This window comes from Microcaecilia unicolor, unplaced genomic scaffold, assembly GCF_901765095.1.
Source record: "Microcaecilia unicolor unplaced genomic scaffold, aMicUni1.1, whole genome shotgun sequence".
Lineage (NCBI taxonomy): Eukaryota > Metazoa > Chordata > Amphibia > Gymnophiona > Siphonopidae > Microcaecilia > Microcaecilia unicolor.
Genome location: NW_021963351.1, coordinates 42,580 through 66,648, shown reverse-complemented (window position 1 = coordinate 66,648; position 24,069 = coordinate 42,580). Strand labels below are relative to the sequence as shown.

Below are 24,069 nucleotides of genomic sequence, written 5' to 3'. Positions count from 1 at the left end.
ATCCTGCTAGACCAGTCCACACTAGTGGGTTATTTTTATTTATTTATAAAATGTGTAATCCTCATCATCTATCATCTGCCTCCCAACTAGCAAATGGAGGCAGAAGACACTAAGTTTTAGTGATATCATCACCATTATAAGGATTGGTGCACTCCTGAAACACTCCAGTATTTTCTACCTCCAGCAAATGGATGTAGTCTAAATTGGTGCAGCAGCTTGGGTAAGCAGCGGGACTAAGCCTTGGATCATGATCCAGGTGCCTGGACAGGCCTTTAGCTTGGAATAGGCTCTCAGAAAAGGTCCATAGACATTTCCTTAATTGAGTGCTGGGCTGGTGATTCTCAGAGTCAGGTGTGGACTAAGGCTCTCCCTGGTGGGCATTGTCTTAGCCAGTGCGGTAAACACAGGGTCCAGAAATGGTGGGGTGTGGTAAGTAAGGATACTTGTGCAGGGGCTCCACAGTTCTACCTCCTTGTGCTTGTGTTGCATCCCTCCTTCATGTATGCTGGTTCCTCAGAAAAAAACAAGAGTAAACATAAAAGAGCCTCCAAACAGAGGTACCTGCACAGAAGGACTGCTGGCATGAGCTTTGAGGCAGTGTGTGTGAGGGCCAGAGAGATGGTTCACAACAACACACATGGTGGTAAGGGACTGTATACATGTGCACAGAGAGGTTGCTGCCACTTCAGCACCTGAGACAAGAGGAAAGCGAGTTACGTCTCTGGCATTTTTTGCCCTATCTGTGATGGTGAAACGGCAAGGTAGTCATTGATATACAGCCTTTCTGTGGTATTTTGCAACTACATTCAAAGCGGTTTACATATATACAGGTACTTATTTTTGTACCTGGGGCAATGGAGGGTTAAGTGACTTGCTCACAGTCACAAGGAGCTGCAGTGGGAATCGAACCCAGTTCCCCAGGATCAGTCAGTCAGTCATGGAGGTCAGTCAGGCTGTGACCTTGAAGGACCATATGTCTTCCATGTGGTGGGACCCGGTAGGGTGGGGTCGGTGGTCTTTAGGATGGTAGTGCTCACTGGGACCCCGGGGCATTTGCTTTCAGTACAAGAAGAGGTGTCCAGTGAGAGCTCCATGACTTTCCCAGTTCTGAGCCAGCGTATATGGCGGGAGATCTTCAGTTGTTTACAGCGAGCCCTAGCCTCTGTGCTGGCATCTTAGTGCCTGGGGAGGGGCAAGCAGAGGGCCATGTTTGGAACCCAGAGGGTAGAAGAGGCCTAGGGAGGAGTTGAAGAGTTGGAACCCAGGCCTTGACTCCAGGCAGGAGGAGGACTGGTTGGCTAAGGACAGTGAATGTACATAGTCTTTCTCCAAGGACAAGCAGCCCATAGGTTTCTCAGAAGTGGGTATTCTGCCAAAGGAGGGAGAGCTTCCATCCTTGCAGGTGGATAAATCCCTGGTAGTACATCTTTTCAGGTGGAGGAACTGTCATCCCTCATCTCCCAGGTGGTGTTGGCCTTTAGAATGTGGAGGCACCTCTGAATGAGACCCATATTGAGATGAAATTTTGGAGGGCATATGGAGACAGGCAAGGTCTTTCCTCCTACATATAGTCTTGCAGAGGATGGTCCTAGACAAGTAGGACTACCTGGAGATCATGCTTAAGGGGACTAAGGTCATGGGCAAGCTATATTCATTGCCCAATGAGCAGCTGGATTAACTGTTCAAGCTTCTGTGATTAGATGCACTGTTGGTGGCATTTACAAAAAAAGTCAATCAGGTCAATAGTTAGCTGGTGGCAGAATTAGGCCCCGGTATTCAGTGCTGGGCTATATCTGGACACCGAAGTTGTATATATGGGGCTATACTAGTGTGTGCTGGCCACTGGGTCTTATGCAGGTCCTAACCATTATTTAGCTAGAACCAGCATAAGATACATATGTGGGCCTCGGCAGAACATTGACCAGAATCCACATAAGGAGAAGCAGGTGCTCTCACCACCTCTGAGTCCCCTCTTCACTCCCCTATTATCTGGATTCCCCCTCCCCCCACCTCTGAAGACAGGAAGCCCCTGATGAAGCTCCTCCCCACCCTTTGGCACCCGCTGGGCCTATCTTGGACATCCCTAGTGGTCTAGGGGGTCCTGTGGGCAAGAGCAATGCCCACTTGCTCTCGCCCTCCTGCTCGTAGGCATCACTTCTGCTCATAGAAATCACTCCTGTCTGTAGGATCCCCTATTCCACCAGGGATGGCCTACGTGGGTGGGGAGGAGGCCTTTTTCTGTCTGGTTCTGAACTAGTTCTTGAGACACACTTAGCCAGTCAGGTTTTCAGGGTCATTGCAATGCATATGCATCAAATAGATTTGCATAGAATGGAGGTAGTGCACACATTTATTTCATGCATATTCACTGTATATATCCTGAAAACCTGACAGTCTAGATGTGTCCTGAGGACTGGGTTGAGAACCCATGGTCTAGACCATGACAGCTAGGATTTAATGCTAAAAATGTACAATAATTTATTTTGGCTGCAAAAATCCAATGAAGCGGTACAGTATAGGATGTGAAATTCTGTCACAAAAGAAAAGTAGGCTCTGAGGATGATCATGTCTGATAATCTTCAGGTGTTGATATGATATCAAAAGCCAGAAGGACACTTGAGTTTATAGGGAGAGAAATGGTCAGAAGGAAAAAGGAGGTATTAATGTCTTGTGTAATTCTGGAGATTGTACCTTCAAAAGAATATAAACTGGATGGAATCAGTTCAGAGGACAGCTGCTAAAATGCTCTTTAGTATATATCATTAAGCATATTAGGACAGACTTAAATGTTTAAGTATGTACACTTTGGAAGAAAGGTAGGATAGAGGAGATATGATAGAGACATTTAAATACTTCCAATATATTACACAGGAGATTCACCTCTTACAATTGAAAAGAATCTCTGGAATAAGAAGTCAAAGGATGAAGCAGTGGCGTAGCCAGAAGTCAATTTTTGGGTGGGCCAACAGGTTGGATGGGTGGGCACTAGATAGTGGTGTGCTGGTAAATGTTTAACAACAGGCTCTCTCCGCGGTCCACCTCTGCGGCCCCCCCCCCCCCCCGTCCACCTTTGCACCTCCCCTCAAAATTGCAGAGCTGGCTATAGCCGGGGAGAGAGCCTGGGGGGTGGGGAGGCAATGCATTACTCTCTCCAGGAAAAAAAAAACATTAAATGATCCCAGGTTCCAATCTAATTCATGTTTAATGTGGGATAAAATGCCATAAATAAGTAAATAAATATAAACTTTTAATGTTGAGCACCTGATTCTCAAAGTGGACATGTTCCAATCATTATAATGAAAATAAATGATTTTTTTCTACCTTTGCTGTCTGGTGACTTTGTTTTTCTGATCATACTGGCCCAATATCTGATTCTGCTGCTATCTGTCCTCTTTACTCCGTTTCCAGGGCTTCCTTATTTCTTTACTTTCCGTCTTTCTTCTTCATTTCTTGCTCTGGGTCCTCCACAGACTTGACTGTCCAGTGGATCCAGCTTCTGCCTATTTTCTTCATCCATGTGCAATTTTCTCCTCTCTTCCTTTTCCCTCATCTCATCTCCTTCCTCACTCTTCCCTCCCCTCCATCCATGTCCAGCATTTCTTCTCTCTCCCTTCCCTCTCCTCCATCCATATCCAGCAGCCTCCTCTCTCCTGCCCTTCCCTCCATCCATCCATGTCCAGCAACCCTCCTCTGCCCTCCCCTCCATCCACCCATGTCCAGCAACCTTCCTCTCTCCTCTTCCCTCCCCTCCATCCACCCATGTCCAGCAACTCTCCTCTCCTCTCCCCTCCATCCATCCATACCCAACAATTCTCTTCTCTCCCCTGCCCGTGTCCATCCATCCCCAGCAATTCTGTTCTTGCCCCTGTCCCCTCCATCCATCCATTCCCAGCAATTCTCCTCTCTCCCCTGCCCCCCACCTCCATCCATCCATCCATCATCCCCAGCAATTCTCCTCTCTCCCCTGCCCCCCACCTCCATCCATCCATCCATCCATCCATCCCCAGAAATTCTCCTCTCTCCCCTGCCCCCCACCTCCATCCATCCATCCCCAGCAATTCTCCTCTCTCCCCTGACCCCCACCTCCATCCATCCATCCATCCCCAGTGACTCTCCTCTCTCCCCTCCGCTCCCGCTCCCACCATGTCCAGCGATTCTCCTTCACCCCCATGCATCCTTCCCTTCTATTCCATTCCACCTGCCCGCCCTCTCTCTGACGGCAGCGCTTCCAGACACTGCCTACCGCCGCCACGATCGCACGATCTACCTCCTCCCTCCTCCCTCTCAACAGCAGCTGGTAGCGATTCAAACACGCTACCTCCTGCTTCTAACCCGGAGCGTCTCCTCTGCAGAGGAGGACGCTTCCGGGTAAGAAGCAGGAGGCAGCGTGTTTGAATCGTGACGCTACCGCTGCTGTTGAGAGTGAGACAGAGGGAGGAGGTTAGATCGTGCGATCGTGGCGGCGGTAGGCAGCGTCTGGGAAGCGCTGCCGTCAGAGAGAAGGAGGCAGATGCAGGATCAGCGCTGCCTGCTCCCTCCACCTCCGCTGCTGGGTGGGCCTGAACCCAAACTGGGTGGGCCTAGGCCCATCCAGGCCCACCGGTGGCTACGCCCCTGGGATGAAGGTGAAAGAGTAGAATCAGGAGTAATGTACAGAAGTGGTCTTTATCTGCCATCATTGTTCAATGTTTCTATGCAATGTGTTCCTTGTTTCTTTCTCAAGGAGAGTGCAATTTGTATTGTTTTACTTGATTGTTTTTATATATACCGGTTTGGATGATTACTTGGGGAAGCAGCCTGTATATTTTATAAATTACCAAATATTTCATAATGACACAGCTAGGAATCATGTTCTACCATCTCTGGAAACTATCTATGTCAATGAAGATGTGGACAAGTTAAGTCTGTGATTTAGAGTATAGATTCAAAACTACATGTAGCAGTCCTAAAGTATGTGACACTTGAACCTGAGAACCTAGAAGAAGCTTCTAAGGCAGTAATTTTATGAAGAAGGCACCAACATATAGGCGCCAAGAACATGCAGAAGTTATCAAAATACATGTGTTTCTCAGAGGACAAGTAGGACATTACCTTCTCACATGTGGGTTACATCATCCAAGGAGTTCTTGTGCGGATGCTGCCTAGTGTTCTATTACTGCTAGAAGCCTTTATCAAACCCCCACCACACGAGTGCCTTCTTGCCTGCCCAACTTGTGTAGGACCCACAGTTTCATCTTTTCTGGGAGCAGTGAACATTCTCTTCATTAGCTGTAGCGCAGTTTTTCTCTTCAGAATTTTTTCCCTACCTTGCTCTTTATTTTTATTGTGAGTAGTACAGGACCCATTTTATTTCTTTTAGTATTTTTCCCTTTGTTTTCTTACTTTTGTTGGCCCTTCTAAGTTTTCTTAATTTTCCCATGGCTCACGGCCCCCTTAGGCCTGAACTCCCAGCCGGGTCTTCATTAAAAAAAACCCAAACATTATTTTAACAATTGAGCTATTTGATTTAGCTGTGGATATCTTCCTTGCGATGTCCCAGAAACCTTCCAGTGGGTTCAAATGGTGCACAGACTGTTCTAAGTCCATGTCTATGACTGTCCCACATGACAGATGCTTAATCTGTCTGGGCCCTGACCTTAAGTCCTTTCATTGTTCTCTTTGTACTTAAATGCAGAAGAGAACACAGAAAAGTCATGAGGCCTGTATGAAAGACTCTTTGGAATGCAGAAGTCCAGTCTATCAACATCGGCTTTGAAAGCATCATTCCCCGTGGTTTCAGGAGCTGCACTGGACCAAACATCGAGGAGGCCTCCCCCTGTCTCAGTGTCGGTCACTGGTAGTGCTTATTCAGGCTGAGCATTATTGGACCTGATAGCAAGGACTGAAGAGGATTCTGCATTGTCCTCGTAGGCACCAAAGGACTGGATTTAACTGCAGCACAAGATCTGACACTGTCCTTTCTGTACAGCAGCTCAAATCTGGCGTTGGATTTGCAGCAGTACAGGCTCACTTGTGGAGTCGGCGGCTGTATGAGCATTGGTGCAAATAGGTAATGTCCCCTGTTTGCATGCATTTGCGTGCTACTTGCGCAGATTGCAGCTGCGCTTGTTATTTGCAGCAGTAGGGGTCTTTCAGTATACTGTGCTGGTAAACACAGGCGCTAGTCCAACGCTAATGGCCTCTAGCGCCCGTGTTTACTTCTGAGCATCCGGCTGTCAGTGCTTTGAGGTGTATACTATCCAGTCTAGGTGATTTCCTATTCTTTCAGTTTCCCTATCACATCTTCCAAGTTTATAGAGATTTTGTTTCAGTTCCTCTGAATCGTCACCATTAAATACCATTTCTGGAGTGGGTAGCTCCCTTACATTTTCTTCATTAAGGACTACAGCATTCATGTGGAGGGGCATTTTCAAAGGACGTCCAAGTCAGAAAATGCATGTCCAACTATTGGCATCCCAAGAAATCACCCGATAACAGAAACAGAGCAATAAACATCCCAAGGCGTTCCAAAATCGTCACAGAAACATCCATAATTTGGTCATTCCCAACACAGACATAGTTGTCTGAAGATAGTTGTCCATACATTGTAAAATAAATCCGTAGCCATACATAATAAGAATGACCAAATGCAAAAGCGGACATCTGCCGGAAGCGCTGCGAAGGCTGTGATGCGCTGGGACATCCAGTGTGTTGTGCACGTAGAACAGCATCCTCTACAGTCCATACAAAGAATAAAATGCCCACCAGGAGGGAGCCCAATTTTAGCTCTGAGGAGAGCAACCTCCTTGCAGTCCTGTGCATGATTCACAGGAGGCAGCTCTTCAGGCACCATCGAAGACTGCTCCCACATGAATCAACCATGCAGGTATGGAGGCACATCAGGCAGACCCCTTGTAAGGTATCTGAAATGCAGTGCAGCATGCACCCAGCATCAGTGACAGGCAATTAGTATACTTTCCCGGGGTCCACCTTCATATTCAGAGTTGGTGGGATTGCTGTGAGGCTCTTCCCCTGTCACCATGGCTTCCATGTGCAGGACAGTCCAGAATATGTCCTCCAACCCCATATGGTATCCCCAGTATGGAAAGCTGAAATGATGGCCTGCACATATGAGAGCCCCCCCTCCCCATCCCCAAACTCAGTCCTGCTGATCCACACCTACATATACATATGCATGTTAGCAGCAGGTCACAAATGCAGAGACTGTTACTATAAGCCCACATGTCATGACCGACTGTGCAGCACCACCTCCTTGCCACAGTGCATATGACAACAATAAAGAAGCAAGGCCCTCATGGATATAGTAACATAGTAGATGACGGCAGATAAAGACCTGTATGGTCCATTCAGTCTGCTCAACATGATAAACTCATAGTATAAGGTATGATATATATATTTTATCCTGATTTGTCCTTGCCATTTTCAGGGCACAGGCCGCAGAAGTCTGCCCAGCACTGGCCTGTTCTTCAGTTACGGGAGCCAAATCTGTCCAGCCATGATCAGGCACAAACCGTAGAAGTCTGCCCAATACTGGCTTCACTTCTCAGTTACTGGTATGAATGCTCCAATCCATCCACAATCATCATGTGCAGACTGCTCAACTAAGGCCAGCCAAGACCTGTGGATTTGCAGTGACTGCATACTCTCCAGCAACCTCCCAAAATGGCTGACCTGTGCTGTCACAGCCTGTCTGAGGAGCATAGCAAAACATGTCATACAGGAACCTAGTCTATAAAGCAAAGAAGGGACACTACATGAACCCTGTCCTCTCAAAACTTGTGTTTTCCAGACCAGATGTGCCGAGACCTGGAGGTGCTAAGGCGGTGCTTTCAGGCACATATGCCGAGAACAGTGGCTTCTCATCTAGTGCATCAGGCAGTGCTTGGCAGTGGAAGGTGAGTAAAAACTACCTTGAATCACAATAATAGCCATCTCCTGGAGTTATGAATGTGTGTGCAGTAACCCTCAACACAGTGTGACCGTAATCCCCACATACACACATTGTTAAGACATATAATGGGCAGAGGGATGGGATGTGGCCCAGCACCCTTCAGTGCTCAAAATCAAAGCACTGAACATATATGGATGAACAATATAGATACATATCACATGGCAGAAGCTATTGCAGGGAAAGGAATCATAAGAAGCTGCAGTGGAAATTGAATCCGGTTCCCCTCTGAGCCCACAGCCCTAACCCCTAGGCCACACCTCACTCATACCTTACAATGTAGCGTTCATGGAGGACAGAAAAGGGTCCACAGAAGGCCATCACATTGCAGGCAGAAGTCTGTTAGTCACCCTGTAAAATATCTAGCCATTACACCTTGCACTGTTGTCAGTATGAGCCATTAAACTTCCAAATAGATAGGTTTACCCCCACTATAACCAAAGAACAGGTTTGGAGGAATACTGCCCCTCCCCCAAGAGCATGTCCCTTTGTTAGACAAAACATTAGGTACATGATTCATGGGGTTGTTTCCATGCACTGGCATCCCTAAGCTACCTGAACGACTAACTATGGTGATTCCACTTCAGTATCCTCCCAAACATAGGTATCTCACCTCCAGTCTAATATTGTGGACTGAATCAAGGAGGCATGGAAGAGCAAATAACTTGGTGACCCCTCCCAGTGATCTGTAGGCCCCATATCTGATTACCCAGCACATCAGGATCCTAGGCAGTACCTGTTACCATATCACCATCACTAGTACAGAATATGTGCACTTCACAACCAGGCCAGTGGCTGCCCACCCCAGCACCCCTATACCTGTATGTTGGTAACCTCACATGGGAGAAACATTCACAATACTATGTCTCCACTGTCCCTTTTCATGGCATATCTTTAGTCATAACATCATTGATGTCTCCCAGCTCCCACCACACAGCCCTAACTGTTGAGGCACCTGCATAGTGCTAGCTGGCGGCACTGGCATGCTGGCCAAGTGCTCCCTTGCAGCCCTGGCTGTAAATGTTTATACTGAGGCACCTGGTCTAAGTAACGTATGTGCAGAGAAATCATCTCCCTCAATGCACTCTCATGCATCGATTCATGAACACACATGGCACGTTCCTCCTAGGAAATTGTGGCCTAATGTCTATGTATAATGTGTGCAACTGAAATGTGCTTCTTGTTCACACCACAATTATCCATTCGGCATGTAATGGAGGCAGGCAGGAGGAGAAGGATCTACTGAGGAGGAGGAGGACATGGAACTGGAAAGCTCTGAAGGGGGGGGGGGTGGGAGGAGAAGGAGGACACAGAGCTGGAAAGCCATGGGGGGGGGGGGGGACAGGTGAGGTAGAAGATGGACAGGTTATACAGGCACTGCATGAGGTGCCTCAACCTCAGGAGCAGGAGGGAGAAGAGCCTGTGGAGCCACCTGTGGTGGAAGAGCTGGTGCTCTGGGAGGTTCCAGAGTCACTTACCCTGGAGCCCATGCCAATATATGGAACCAACTACACCCTCAGCCACAGGAGGAAATTGATTATACACGGACATGCCTCCCCTGGAGGACCTGGGCAAGGAGGAGCAAGGCACCCAGGTATCCCACCAGGAGCCACCAATGTCACAACTGAGCCCCCACAGGCTCCATCGCCAGAGGGCACAGCAGCAAAACATCTCCAGGGGAAGTTACAGCTTTGGAGGCACCCATGGCAGCCACTCTGGCTGAGGTCCTGAAGCATGTCATGGAAATTCACTGTTACACGTAGCAGGGGGCTCCCCAGAATAGAGTGGGCATTCCTGCACCTAGTTACAGAGGTGTGGATGCTGTAAGAGCAGTACAAAGGCCACAGTGAGTCTCTGAAAGCCACAGAGGGGCTAAACTGTCCATACTCTGATCAATAGGGCTAGAACGTGCAGTCTGTTGTGCCATGCTGGGAGGGCACAACAGTGTTCTCATTTTGAGAGAGTAAAATGTTTTCTCCGAGGACAAGCAGGCTGCTTGTTCTTGACATTGGGTCGACGTCCACGTCGGCCCCAGGTATCGGAAGTTTTGCTAGCCAAATCTCAAAATCTTCCAGAGTCTTCTGGCGCGCAGTGCACATGCGCGGACCGGTTCCCGCCCGTAGCACGAGAAATAACCTCAGTGTATTTTTTTCTCCGCGTCTGAGGGACATGTTGGTTTTTTTTCTGCTGTCTTCCTCTCGGCCAGGAAAGAGTCTGAGCTCGATTGCCTTCTTTTTTCTTCTTTTTTTGGTCCGCTTATACACAATTCTAAAAACCAACCTCCCCTCCCCCCCCAAAAAAGTAGAGTAGTTCCCTTTATTTTCTTAGTTTTAGTCACTAGGTTAAGTTTCTTTTCTTTTCGTCGCGGCCGTCTTTTGTTTCCCCTTTTTGTGCCTTTTTAATTGGCACAATCGCGTCCTTTGATTTTGCAGACACCGTTTTTCCGTCCATGTTATCGAGGACACCCAGCGGCTTTAAGCGTTATACTTGGTGCAGCCGGACCATCTCGGGTACCGACCCCCAAGCGTGGAGTCTCCAGTGCCTTGGGCCCGATCATCTATCAGCTGCTTGAAAGCTGTGTCCTTTGATGAAAAAACGGACCCAAGTGTCTCGGGAGGCTGAACGAGAAAAGCTTTTTGCGGATCGGTCTGGTCCTTCGAAGGCGGCATTGGCATCGGTACTGAGGTCAGCGGCATTGACGTAGAGGGAAGCATCGACTTCGAAAGCACAGGTAATGGCTGCCGAACGACCACATCGTGCTGGGAGCAGCGAGGCGTCAAGTGGGTCTCTACCTGTCTCGAGGCCTACTGCTATGTAGGCCCCCGGGGACCGCCCTTTGTTGGATCTGGCCCCGAGGAGGCGTGAGGATTCCATGTCCTCCTCTTCGGTACCGAGGCGTCTCGATGGCGGGCATCGAGCGAAGGCTAAGAAGCACTGTCATCGATCTCCTTCCATGCCGCCGGGGTACTGGTAGCTTCGGGGAGCCGAGGGCTTCGGCACCTGAGAGCGTCATCGACGAGAGGATTGCTCACCCTCTATACAGGAGGTGCCGATGCGTCGGTCTTCTGGCAGCCTGGTACCGGCTCTCGAGCCCCCACAGATTCTACCACCGGCCCCGTAGCCTTTTCTGATGGCGGCTCTCGACGAGCGCATCAGGAACCTTCTTCCAGAGCTTCTGGAGGGATTGCTGCTCCAGTATACTTCGGTGCCAGGGATGCTTGCGCCTCTGTTGAAGCGGCATCTGGTCCTTCGCCTGTGGTGAGGTCCCCGACCTTGGTGCCATTTGCGGCATCGGCGTCGGCTGCCACCGGGTCGACTGTCCTTTGACGTCAGCGGAGGAAGCTTTGTCGCAGTCCAGGCAGGGGTCGACTTCTGACATCTCACTCGAGGTCGTCGTTCCTCGATATCGAGACAGGCTCGGGTTTGGGCTGCTCTTAGAGAGCTTTTGTCCGATACGAGGATGAGCGTTCGTGGGAGGAAGAGGAAGATCCCAGATACTTTCTGAAGAAGAGTCCAATGGGGTCCCCTCTGATCCTACTCTGCCCATTGAGAGAAGATTGTCTCCGCCTGAGAGTCTTTCTTTTTCCTCCTTTGTCCGGAAAATGTCTAAGGATATTCCCTTCCCTATGGAGGTTGTGGATGAGCCCAGGGCCGAGATGCTCGAGGTTTTGGATTATCCTTCTCCACCTACAGAGGTTGCAACGGCTCCTTTGCATAACACACTCCAGGAATTTCTTTTGCGAAACTGGTCGTTCCCTCTCTCTAATCCAGTGGTCCCCAAAAAAGCTGAGTCCCAGTACAGAGTCCATGGAGAGCCGGTAATGGTGAAGTCTCAGTTACCTCACGATTCCATGGTGGTGGATTCTGCTCTCAAGAGAGCCAAGGAGTACTAGGGACTATGCCTACGGCGCTTCCAAGGAGAGAGCACGATCTTGGATTCTTTTGGGAGGAAGACATATCAGGCCACTATGCTCGCAGCCAAGATTCAGACATACCAGCTCTACACGAGCATCCACTTGTGGAACTCGGTGAGGCAACTGTCTTGTCTTTTGTTGGTGAGCCCTTAGGCCCCGCAAGGCCCGACGGACCTCAGAGGACAGCCGTGCAACCCTGACTCTTCACCCGAGGCGGCCGCTGTTCACCAAGGGTTGAGCCCCCAGCTGCAGGCGGCCAGCAGGACTGCTGGAACCACGGGGTTGTCGGACTGACCTGGCTAGCAATCAACAAGCTCAGTCTTAGGATAGCGGCTAGCAAGGGAGGCTAGCAATCCTGTAGATAATATCAGCACAGTCTCGGATAGCGGCTAGCAAGGCGGCTAGCAATCCTGGAGATTCTCAGCACAGTCTTTGGATAGCGGCTAGCAAGGCGGCTAGCAATCCTGGAGAATCTCAGCACAGTCTTTGGATAGCGGCTAGCAAGGCGGCTAGCAATCCTGGAGAATCTGGCTAGCAATCCTGGAGATTCTCAGCACAGTCTTTGGATAGCGGCTAGCAAGGCGGCTAGCAATCCTGGAGATTCTCAGCACAGTGTTTGGATAGCGGCTAGCAAGGCGGCTAGCAATCCTGGAGAATCTCAGCACAGTCTTTGGATAACGGCTAGCAAGGCGGCTAGCAATCCTGGAGAATCTGGCTAGCAATCCTGGAGATTCTCAGCACAGTCTTTGGATAGCGGCTAGCAAGGCGGCTAGCAATCCTGGAGATTCTCAGCACAGTCTTTGGATAGCGGCTACGGAAACAGAACCGGAAGCGAAGTGTCAGCTTAGCTTCCTCCTTTAAATATTGAGCCTTAATAGCCACCCCGCCCTCGTGGAAGCAGACCACCAATCGGCCCGGGAGTCGGCAGAGCCCCCTGGATTGGTGCTGCCCACCTCCCAGGTGGAGCCACTGCCTCGGCCCTCCAATCCGGTGCCTGGTGGCGGAGCTCCGGCTCGGGAGCGTGGAAGACCCTGGTGCCCGCAGACCAGCGCCGCCATCTGAGCGGCGCGAAGCTTGCCTCCACACCTGGCGATAGCGGGGCCGGTGGTCGCCGTCGCCGACCGCCGGTCTCGGGCCGACCCGCCACAACGCCCACCTCCACCCCGGAGCCCCCGGAACGCCACTCCGCCCCGCGGAGGCCGTTGACTCCCGTCCCTCACGACGGGAGAGCAGGTAGGAGCGCGGCGGGACGCGACAGTATCCCCCCCGGATGATCCCTTTCTCCTGGGACCCGGTTTGAGAGGAAACGTGCATGGAAGGTTCTTACCAAGTCCGGGGCATGAACGTTGGTAGCTGGTTCCCAGGAGTTGTCTTCGGAACCGAAATGCTTCCAAGATAGCAGGTAGTACAGCTTGCCCCGCCGCCTCTTGGAGTCCAGAATGTCCTCAACTTCATACTCCGGATCGGGGTCCGCCTCCGGAACGACTGTCTCATAAATTGCAGCATTGGTTGGGTCTGCCGATCCAGTGGGATCTGGGTGTTTTTCTCTTTAATAAACATGTGCCATGTTTATCCAAATATCGAGTGCTTTTGGTGAAACTTGCTTTAAATGCTGCCAGATTAATAGTTTAGTTCAAGCACATACACATTCAGTGAACACACTTAGGAGACCTGTGATGCTTAATGGCTTGAAGTTACAACCGCTACATTAATGTGTTTGTTTAAGGTGTGGCCACGTTCAGACCTTTGCCTTTATTGACGCTTGAGGAATGGCATTTACATTGTATTGCTCAAAATATTACTGAGGTCTCTAATATATTTAGTTTTGCTCAACAGTTTTTGATTCCTTTTTTAAGGAGGAACATTTTGTTTTTATATCATATTATTTCTCTTTTCAGGATCTTTGGAGTTATAGAGATGTCAGATTAACAGTGGCAGTATGCTGGAAGATGGAATCAACTCCATTTTTAGTAAAGTGGCTGAATAAACTTTTGTATATCTGCAATATAAAACAGTTAATTGTACTGCTCAGACATACATGACTAAATTCTGTATATGGTGCCAAAAAATCAGCGCCGATAAAAATTAGCACTAAGTACTATAAATGGTGCTCAGAGTTGGGTGCTGTTTATAGATTAGTGTTTTGGAGCCGGGATCTGTGCTGAACTTTGGGCACAAGGATTCACACCAACTGCAACCTGGTGTAAATTCTCGTGGTTAAATTAGGCACGGATCTCCCTTATTCTGTAACTGTGTGCAAATTCCAGTAGTGCTCCTGATCTGCCCATGCTCTTCCCATGGCCATGCCCCATTTTTTGATCCCAGCACCTAAAGGTGTGTGCAAAAATTAAAATTAATGCCAATTAGTGCTGATAATTGATTATTAGTGCCCAATTATTGACGCTAATTGGCTTGTCAATTAAATTGCATGTGCAAATTGGGTGCACAACCAAATTTCTGCACGTAATTTTGAGCACCATATATAGAATTAGGGTGATGTATAAGTGAGAATGGATTTGGGGTCCCTTTTTGTCCCACTGTTCACAGTGCTATGCTATTGCTCTTGAAATGGCGATAACTGGTTTTTTCACATATCTTGAGATACGCCACTCCTGTTTACTATCTGAGATGGGGATGGGAGTAAAGTAGGAATTATATCAGTCTGCTGTTATGGTTTTTTTTGGGGGGAGGATGGGAGGGGGATTTTACTGGTTATTGGGGGAGGGGAGAAGAAACAATGTTTAAAGACTAGCGACTGTGTTTTCTGATATTACGCTTCTGCTGTATCCCGTGTTTTAAGTGTTACTTTGATCTGGTTATTGATTTGGTGTATGTAGCAATTTTGCTTAAAATGCAATAATGCTTTATGTTTTCATACCTTTGCCTGGAATATTAATAAAGATCTCTTTTAAAAAAGGTGCTTTGCTGATAGAAGTGTTAACTTGAATGCTACCATACTATACTACTACTTATCAGCAATGCATTAAAGGGCAGCAGGTAGAAACCAATACCCTCCCAGCCCTCTGATAGCCCCTTCCCACAGTCCACTGACAAGGGCACATTAACTTCCTATTCCCTGATGGCCCTCTCCTTATTTTTTTTGTTTTGTTACATTTGTACCCTGCGCTTTCCCACTCATGGCAGGCTCAATGCGGCGTACATATTGTATACAGGTACTTATTTGTACCTGGGGCAATGGAGGGTAAGTGACTTGCCCAGAGTCCCCTATCAGTATTACAATGAGACTACCATTAGGGTTTAGAGATGTCATTTTGAACCTGGGCCAGCGATGGGGTAGGATCATCTGCAAATTGCTCCTGCCCCTTACTAGACACCAGAGATCCCTAGTAAGAGCCAGGGAGTGGTTGTTAGGAGATAGAGAGCTCTTGAACCATTGTCAGGAGGGGCTGATAGGATGTTCTTAAAGCTATGTCAAGTAGTGGTAGGTGTGTCTTCTCTGAGGACATGCAGGCCTATAATTCTCACAGATGGGTAACGTGGGTCCACGGTGCTGGTCTGGAGCTTGTAACAAGCTTAAAAATAGGTCTTTGAGCATGAGACACACTCCACCGCTTATGTGAGAGTGCCTTCCAGCCGGCTGTGAAAGCACGAAACCAGCAGTTCTCTTTTTTCCGTGGTGAGGAGAGGATGCGTTCGTTGTCCACTCCTCACAGCTGGTTCATCTTTGGTATGTTTGTGCCTTCCTTTTTCTTTTTTAAATGGGTTACCTTATTTTATTCCTTCCCTCTATATTATTGTAGATTATTTTTGCCTTGTTTCTAAGTTTTCTTTGTTTTACTGTGCTTACTAGGCTGCATTTAGGCCTGAGTTCTGGTTGGGTTTTTCCCTTTTCTGGTGCTTTTCCCTTTGTTTAGCACCATTGAGTGATTTGAATTGACCACTGATGTTTTTCCTTCCATGTCATTGAAGGTTCCCAGTGGCTTCAGGCCCTTCACTTGATGCAACAGGACCATCTCTGGCATGGATACCCATTCTTGGTACCTACAGTGTTTGGGGCTTGATCATACGCCTGCAAACTGTATTCTCTGTGTTCGTATAAAGAAGAGAACACAGTAGGCCAGAGAGGCTCAGAAAGAAAAGATTTTTGGAGCCAGGTCTGGAGCCTTGACATCGTTGTCGGCATCAGTGTCTTCGGTATCAACATAGGCATTGGGTGCATTAGTCCATATGGCTGAGAGACCCAAGCATCAAGTGGGTCTCCACTTGCCTAGGGTTACCATATGGCTCCAGAAAAAGGAGGACGGATTGAGCCAGCCGGGTTTTACTTCCATTGCTTTGAAAGCAATGGAAGTAAAATCCGGCTGGCTCAATTACTTCCATTGAAAGCAATGGAAGTAAAACCCGGCTGGCTCAATCCGTCCTCCTTTTTCTGGAGCCATATGGTAACCCTACACCTGCCTCAATGCTCGCCACTACGCAAGCCCCCCGGGACCGATCAGCGTCGGATCCGACCCCAAGGTTACTACCACTACTGCTACTACTTATCATTTTTATAGCTCTACTAGACATATGCAGTACTGTACACTTGAACATGAAGAGACAGTTCCTGCGCAAAAGAGCTTACAATCTAATCAGGACAGATAAACAGGACAAATAAGGGATAAGGGAATTAATAAGGTGGAAAAATAAAACATACAAGGGTACTGTACAAGTGAATAGGGGTTAGTAGTTAAAAGCAGCATCAAAAAGGTGGGCTTTTAGCCTAGATATTAAGGCGATGAGAAGACTCAACATCGTCCTCAATGACACTGGGGAGCATCGATGCCAAGCAAAAGAGGAGTAAGGTAGGCTGGCTCTTTCTAAACAATGAGGGAGACGTATATACAATGTTAGGTCTTTATTGAAAAGCACCAAACAACTCAACACAGCTGCTGTGTTTCAGCACCAAAGCGCCTGCTTCAGGTGTCTATAAGACATGTAAAAACTAATGTATCCATATAATACTAAAAAAAACCCAATAAAAGTATAAATATGCAAAACATGACGTAATAATAATATACATATGTAAGCAGAAAATACTCAAATTAAATTTACTGTATAGATTTGCATAAATAAAAATAATAAAAATAAAAAACGAACTTCCTCAAATCAAATACACTAATGATATAATACTGACAAGTTAATTATAAGACATTGAGAAGTAGATACAAGTGAAACACTAGACCACTAACCTTATGGTGTAATGAAATAATGTTTCCAAGGTCAAATGCAAAGAGAAAGCAAATGTTGTTTTCTTGTTCTAATACAAAAAACAAAGATAATGTCGTAAGTCCTAAATGAGGGAGAGAAAATATGAGAACAATATTCACTCACCAGTCACAAATAAAAATGTTCTCTGGTATTCAAACCTATATGTAGAAAATGTGGAATGGAAAACATCCGAACAATAAAAGTAAAACGTTCTAAAATGTTGCAAAATAAAATGTTGAAAAATAAATAAACAGTATAAATATTGTTGTCAAACAACTTTGTGCAATGCACGAAGTCAAAGAGGAAAAACTGAAAAGATATTCTGCCATAAGTGAACAATCATATCTCTTACCTATGCCAGGCATCAAAAGAAGCATCGGCATTGATCCCCCTCGACGCATGGTGCCAGGAGGTCCTGGGTTCCAGAGAAGCGTTGGCACTGAAAGGACACTCCCCCTCCATACAGAGGTGCTGATGCATTGGTGTCCACACAGCCAGTACAAGGCACCTACTTTGACCCCATAGATTCAGCAGCCTGCTTCTGTATCAGCACCCCAGCCTTTTCCAATGTCAGCCCTCGATGAGCACCTCCAGGTCTTGCTCCCTGAGCTTTTGGTGGGGTTCTTGCAGAGTGCATCGGCTTCTGGGGTGCTTGCACCAGCTATGCCTCTTGCTTTAGTCCTGTATGGCCATCGGCCTGCAGTGATGTCTCTGACGCTAATGCCGCTTATCGTCTCAGCGTCGACTGCTACCCAAGTTGGCACACCCTCAACGGTTGAGGAAGCTTCGCCGGAGTCAAGGCTGTAGCCAACACCTCAACACCCCTCTCGGGGACATGGTACCTCTATGTCAAGGCGAGCTCGGTCTCAGCCCTCCCATGAGGAAATCTTGGCTGACACTGATGAGGAGTGCTCATGGGACTCAGAAGAGGATCCACGGTACTTCATGGAGGAGGTCCTATGGCATTCCGTCTGATCCATCCCCTCCAAAGGAAAGGAGGAAGTCTCCACCTAAGAACCTTTCCTTCCCCTCTTTTGTAGAGGAGATGGCACCTGCCATCCCAATTCCTTTTGAAGCAGAGGACGAGCTTAGGGCTAAGATGTTGAGGTCCTGGACTACAACTCTCCTTCTAGAGAGGCTGTGATGGTCCTGCTTCACAAGATCTTATGGGACATACAGATGAAGAACTGGGAGTCCCCTCTGTTGGTCCTTTTCCTCCCCAAGAAAATTGGAATCCATGTACTGAATTCAGTCTTCCCCTGGGATTGATAGGCCCCAGTTGCTTCATCATTCCCTAGTGATAGAATCTGCGCTCAAAAGAGCCAGGAGTTCTAGGGATTATGCTTTGGCGCCCCCTGGCAGAGAATCTAGAACCCTGGATTCTTTTGGGTGGAAGATGTATCAGGCCTCCATGCTTATTTTACATATCCAATTGTACCAGCTGTACAAAAGCCTGTACTTGCAGTCCTTGGTGTGCAGTATGACTGATTTAGCAGACTCTCTCCCACTGGAGCAGGCTGAATCTGCTCGCCAGCTGGTCAAGCAGCAGAAGGCATATCGTAAGTTCTTGGCCAGGGATGTCTACGACAGTTTTGGACGTGGCCTCTAGGATCTCTGCCCAGAATATAGCAATGCGCAGGCTCTTATGGCTGCATGTCTCTGACTTGGACCCGGCAGTCCAGCAGAGATTTGCGGATACCACTTTCCGGGGGGGATAATCTTTTTGGAGACACGGTGGAGGAGATCACTGACCTCATCCAGAAGCACACTGATATGATTGATTCTCTGTCCCACCGGGCACCTTCTGCACCTCCCACCTCCTCTTTTTGGCAAGTCAAAAAGGAGTACTTACTATTCACCGAGGCATAGGTACACCCCTTTTTGCCAGCCTCAGCAGGCTCAGCTCCAGCGCACTTGTTCTCATCAGCAGCTTAGCTGCTATAAAGTGACTTTCCCAGATGACTTGCTGGTCATGGGGAGGCTGAAGTTTTACAAATAAAGGTGGCCCCCATGTAACCTCCGACTAAGCAAAATACTTACCTCTAGCAGGTATTCTCCAGGGACAGTAGGCCTTATATTCAGACATACCCTCTCACCTCCTGTTGGAGTTGTCTTCTTTTTATTATGTTTTATACTATACTGCTGGTCCTGCACTCTGGTGGCGGGTGGGAAGGCTCTCGTGAATGTGTGGTGGAATGCATCTCGTGCTCAAAGACCTATTTTTAAGCTTGTTAAAAGCTCTGGACTGGCAACTCTGACCCGCGTTACCCTTCTGTGAGAATATAAGGCCTGTTGTCCTCAAAGAACATCTGCTACAGGTAAGTATCTTCGCTTAAGTGCCTGGTAATTTATCCTGTGTTAACTGCAAGCTCTATCCATGCCCATAAGCTATCTGTTCTCCACCCTTTTCCTGCCCTCTGCTATGGCAAGTACTTAGTACTCCAATTTGTGTAGCTTTGCAGCACCTGTTATCAGGGGTGTAGCCAGACCTTGTGGTGGGAGAGGGCCAGAGCCCAAGGTGGGGGGGGGGCACATTTTAGTCTGCCGCCGCCGCCGCCCACACCACCACCACCTTGCTGCTTCGCCCACCATCCTTCCGCACCCCACAGCAGCAAATACCTTTGTTGGGGGAGATCCCCAACCCCCGCCAGATGAAGCCTTCTCCAGTGTTCCAAGAAATTATTTATTTTGGGGAAAAGAGCTCTAGAGCACTCGCTACTGTTTATAATTTAAGAGCAGGCGCTGTATTTATAAGTTTTAGGATATTAATTTCTCCACCAATCACCAAAGGTGATAATTGCAATAAATTAAATAAATTAAGTATATATAAAAGATACCATATACTCAGAACACAAAGAGACCGTATTTTTAGCTTCAAAAAAGGTTGATTTAATATACAATTGCACACGAGAGGTAGGTTTTAAGAGATCTTTACAGATAATCTGTGCTTAAGTAAGGCAAGGTAGCAGGTCTAGATCAAAAGTTATGTTACTTACAAGTCCTTGTTACACAGTATGAACAGCATTAGGTAAGCACATGTTTGCAGGACAGGAGAGCTTCTGCAGTGAGTGGATCTGAGTTGCTTGCAGTTGAAGAGAATCTGAATCTTGGGGAAACAGCTTTTGCTTTTATATCTTGCAAGCTGCAGGAGGATATGCCATGTGGATCTTTGTCCTGGTTTCCTGGTTTCCACACGACCCTTGGGCATTTGCAAAGCATTGTGGTATCTTGGTCTCATGTCTTATGACATCACAAGACTTGCTGTCTGGATCTTGCTGACAAATGGTCTTTTGATGTGAAAAGGCTTCCTGCTCAGTCTCTGGAGCAGATACACATTACAAGTCCTTCCTTTCTGCACATGTCTGAAAGCTGATGGGAGGGGCAGGTATACCTTTGACAAGCAAATGTCCTGTTTGTGCTTTTCCTCTGAGTTCTTTGTCTTCAATGGGTTCTCCAGACTTTCTGTCTCTTGGGTCTTTGGTTTTCAGAGATGTCCTGATGAGCGTCCAGGTACCCACCTTAGTCAAGCTTTTGTTCAGTCTTTTTAGGTGGGAGGGCAGAGAGAGTTTTATTTCTCTTTGAAGCACAGTACCCTTTTGGTCTCTTAAATGTCTTTGTAATTAACTAGTCCTACTACCAGAAATTCCCAAGGAAAAGGGGAAAGAAGGTACATCTTTTAAAAGCTTTTTATATTGATAAAATAATTCTGACAATTGGCTTATACCATAACACCAGCATCGATTTCCGGCGCCGCTGCATTCCCTGCCCTGCTCTCTCTTCCTCATGTCCTGCACGCTCCTTTAAGTGAAACTGAGCATGCTCAGTTTCACTTAAAGGAACTTGCAGGACGTGAGGAGGAAGAGAAAGCAGGGCAAGCAACACGGCGGTGTTGAACAAGGCTTCAGCTGGCAGGGGTTGGGGACCTCCACCAGCAAAAACCAGGGACCTGGATGAAATTTGGGGGGGCCAGGCCCCCATGGCCCCACGTAGCTACACCACTGCCTGTTATTGCATACTAACTGTTATCACACACTAATTCACACATTAACTGCTGACCGCACTTTAGTAAATGGATTCCTATGTGTCTTTATAAAATATGCTGGAAATAGGCCCCTATTTGGCCTTTACACATAGGTGACCTATTATAAAATTACCTTCCATGTGTTGTTTATTTAACTCTCCTTGAACAAAATTTAGCTAAGTAAGGGCCCCTCTTAAAAAGCAGCGGTACCCATATTGCTGTTTTGCTGTGCGTCATTACAGCACTACTGCAGGAGCCCGGCAATAGTGCCTGCCCCAGCATGCTCCATTTCTGGTGGTTAAAAAATATTTTTTAGTTTTTAGCGCTGGGGGCTTACCTGATGGTAATCGGGCAACCCCGCATGCAGCCCAGTTACCGCTGGGCTGACACAGGAGCCCCTACTGCCTCCTAAATAGGTTGCAGTAAGGTCTCCCCTGGGCAATGTTTGCACGGCAAGTGGTTCACTTAACACTACTACAACTACTACAAATCATTTCTATAGCGCTACCAGTCGTACGCAGCGCTTCACAATTGAACATGAAGAAAAGACAGTACCTGCTCAAAAGAGCTTACAATCTAAATCAGGACAGACAGCCATTTCCTTTTTTTAAAAAATGCCTTTTACTCGTTGCGTTAAAAGGGGGCATTGGCGGGCAGCAAATCCACACGCCGAATCTACCACAGGGCCCCTATTACCACAGTTTTGTGAAAGAGGCCACAAGGGCTTCTTTTACAAAGTTGTACTAGCGATTCCTGTGCAGCAAATGAGATGAAGCCCATTCAGTTCCTGTGGGCTTCCTCTCATTTGCTGCACAGGAATCGCTAGTGCAGCTTTCTAAAAGAGGCCCTAAATTACTTAGAGGGGCATTTTCAAAAGAAATGTCTAAGTTGGAATTTGGATGTCTTTGTAGAATGTCCAAATTCGGAGGCAGGGAAAAGGCCATTTTCGAAAAAAGATGGACCTCCAAATTTGTGTTTGAAAATACCTTGGACGTCCTTGGATTTGGACGTCTTTGATTTTCAGCCATTTTCGAACCAAAGACGTCCAAGTCTAAAACGTCCAAATTCAAGCTTTTTGGACATGGGAGGAGCCAGCATTTTTAGTACAAAGGTCCCCCTGACATGCCAGGACAGCGATCGGGCACCCTAGGGGGCACTGCAGTGGACTTCATAAACTGCTCCCAGGTACACAGCTCCCTTACCTTGTCTGTTGAGCCCCCCAACCCCCCCAAAACCCAGTACCACCAACTGTACACCACTACCATAGCCCTTATGGGTGAAGGGGGGCACCTATATGTCGGTACAGAGGCACCTATATGTCGGTACAGAGGGTTTCTTGTGGGTTTTGGAGGGCTCACTGGTTCCTCCACAAATGTAACAGGTAGGGGGGATGTGGGCCTGGGTCCACCTGTCTGAAGTGCACTGCACCTACTACCAAACTACTCCAGGGACCTGTATGCGCTGTCATGGACCTGAGTATGACATATGAGGCTGGCAAGTAATATTTTTAATCATGTATTTTGAGGGTGGGAGGGGGTTAGTGACCACTGGGGGAGTAATGGGAGGTCATCCCCAATTCCCTCGAGTGGTCATCCGACCTTTTTGTGCCTTATTCGTAATAAAAACAGGTCTGGGTGTAAATGTTGAAGTTTTAGTCCTGGATGTCTTTGCTTTTTTCCATTATGGCTCAAAGACATCCAAGTCTTAGGAACGCCCAAGTCTTGCCTCAACCACGGCTCTGATACGCCCCCCTTGAGATTTGGACATCCTTGCGATGGACTTCAGAGAAAGACGTCCAAAATCAGGTTTTGATTATACCGATTTGGACATCTCTGTGAGATGGACGTCCAAGTGCCAATTTATGTTGCTTTTTGGACGTCCATCTCTTTCAAAAATGAGCTTGTTAGTAAACTTAAATGAAATCAGACCTCCTTCCTTCCAAAACTACTTATAAGAAACATGGGAAGTGGGATGGATGTGTTTGCGACAGAGAGGGTAGCTCTGTAAGTAAAACAAATCAGCTCTTCAAAACCAGTTTACAGTTGATGCTAATTCACAAGTAGTATATAAACTCCTTTGTAAACAGAATCTTATAAACAATGTTATATTTAAACAGAATTGAAAACACCAAATAGAAAACTAGACCTGTCCGATGATTAAGCATGTTATAATTTTTCAACATTACATACTGTATTAGTAGCTATTGAGTGATAAGTAGTGAGATTAGCAAGTGTTTCTTGAAAGGATACATGATTTTTTGAATATGCTTTTATTGTGCTGCTTTACATTTGCAGTGTAATATTGATTATTTGAAATATAATGACCGGTTATGTTGTAACATAAGCAGAATGAACATGATTTAACACCTATATTTTGTGATTCATTTCAGATTTCAGAAACATATGCCTTCCTACCGAGAGAAGCGGTGACACGGTTTCTAATGAGCTGCTCAGAGTGTCAGAAAAGAATGCATTTAAATCCAGATGGAGCGGATCATAAAGGTAGGCTTAGTGTTAAAGGTGTTTGAGCTGTGCAGATGATTTATCATAATGAACAGTTTGTATTAGGGCTGTACCAAATATTCGTATTTGATTTGATTTGGCCCTGAATTCAGTATTCATATTCGGCTGAATAGTGATTTAAATTCGAATACAAATAATCCGAGGCTGTACTGTGCTGAATCCTATTGAAAAAAACACCTGATCTCTGATTTCATGTTGCTTGTTTTATTTTGTGTTATGTTCAAGCTCAATGCCCATTATTCGTATTCATATTTTTCATTATTCTTATTTGGCCGAATAGTAAAATATGCTATTCTGTACAGCTCGTTTATATATTTCCCTTCTGTAAGAGAGGTTTTCAAATACCTAGTAGAATATGGTTTAAATACATTTATTTATTAAAATTTATGAGACAGCTGCCCACAAAATGCTCCAGGTGACTTAAAACCAAACGTATATAATCCAAAACGTAAA

At 47.0% G+C, this 24,069-nt stretch overlaps 1 protein-coding gene across 1 annotated transcript in view; it reads left to right on the top strand.

Moving 5' to 3' along the window:
• The window catches only part of LOC115459239 (nucleolar protein 4-like), a 66,899-nt gene that overhangs the window by 21,297 nt on the left and 21,533 nt on the right, over positions 1-24,069 (top strand). Inside the window, exon 3 of the mRNA XM_030189097.1 lies at positions 23,484-23,595. Coding sequence (XP_030044957.1) covers positions 23,484-23,595 — 112 coding nt within the window. The remainder of the gene's footprint in view (positions 1-23,483; positions 23,596-24,069) is intronic.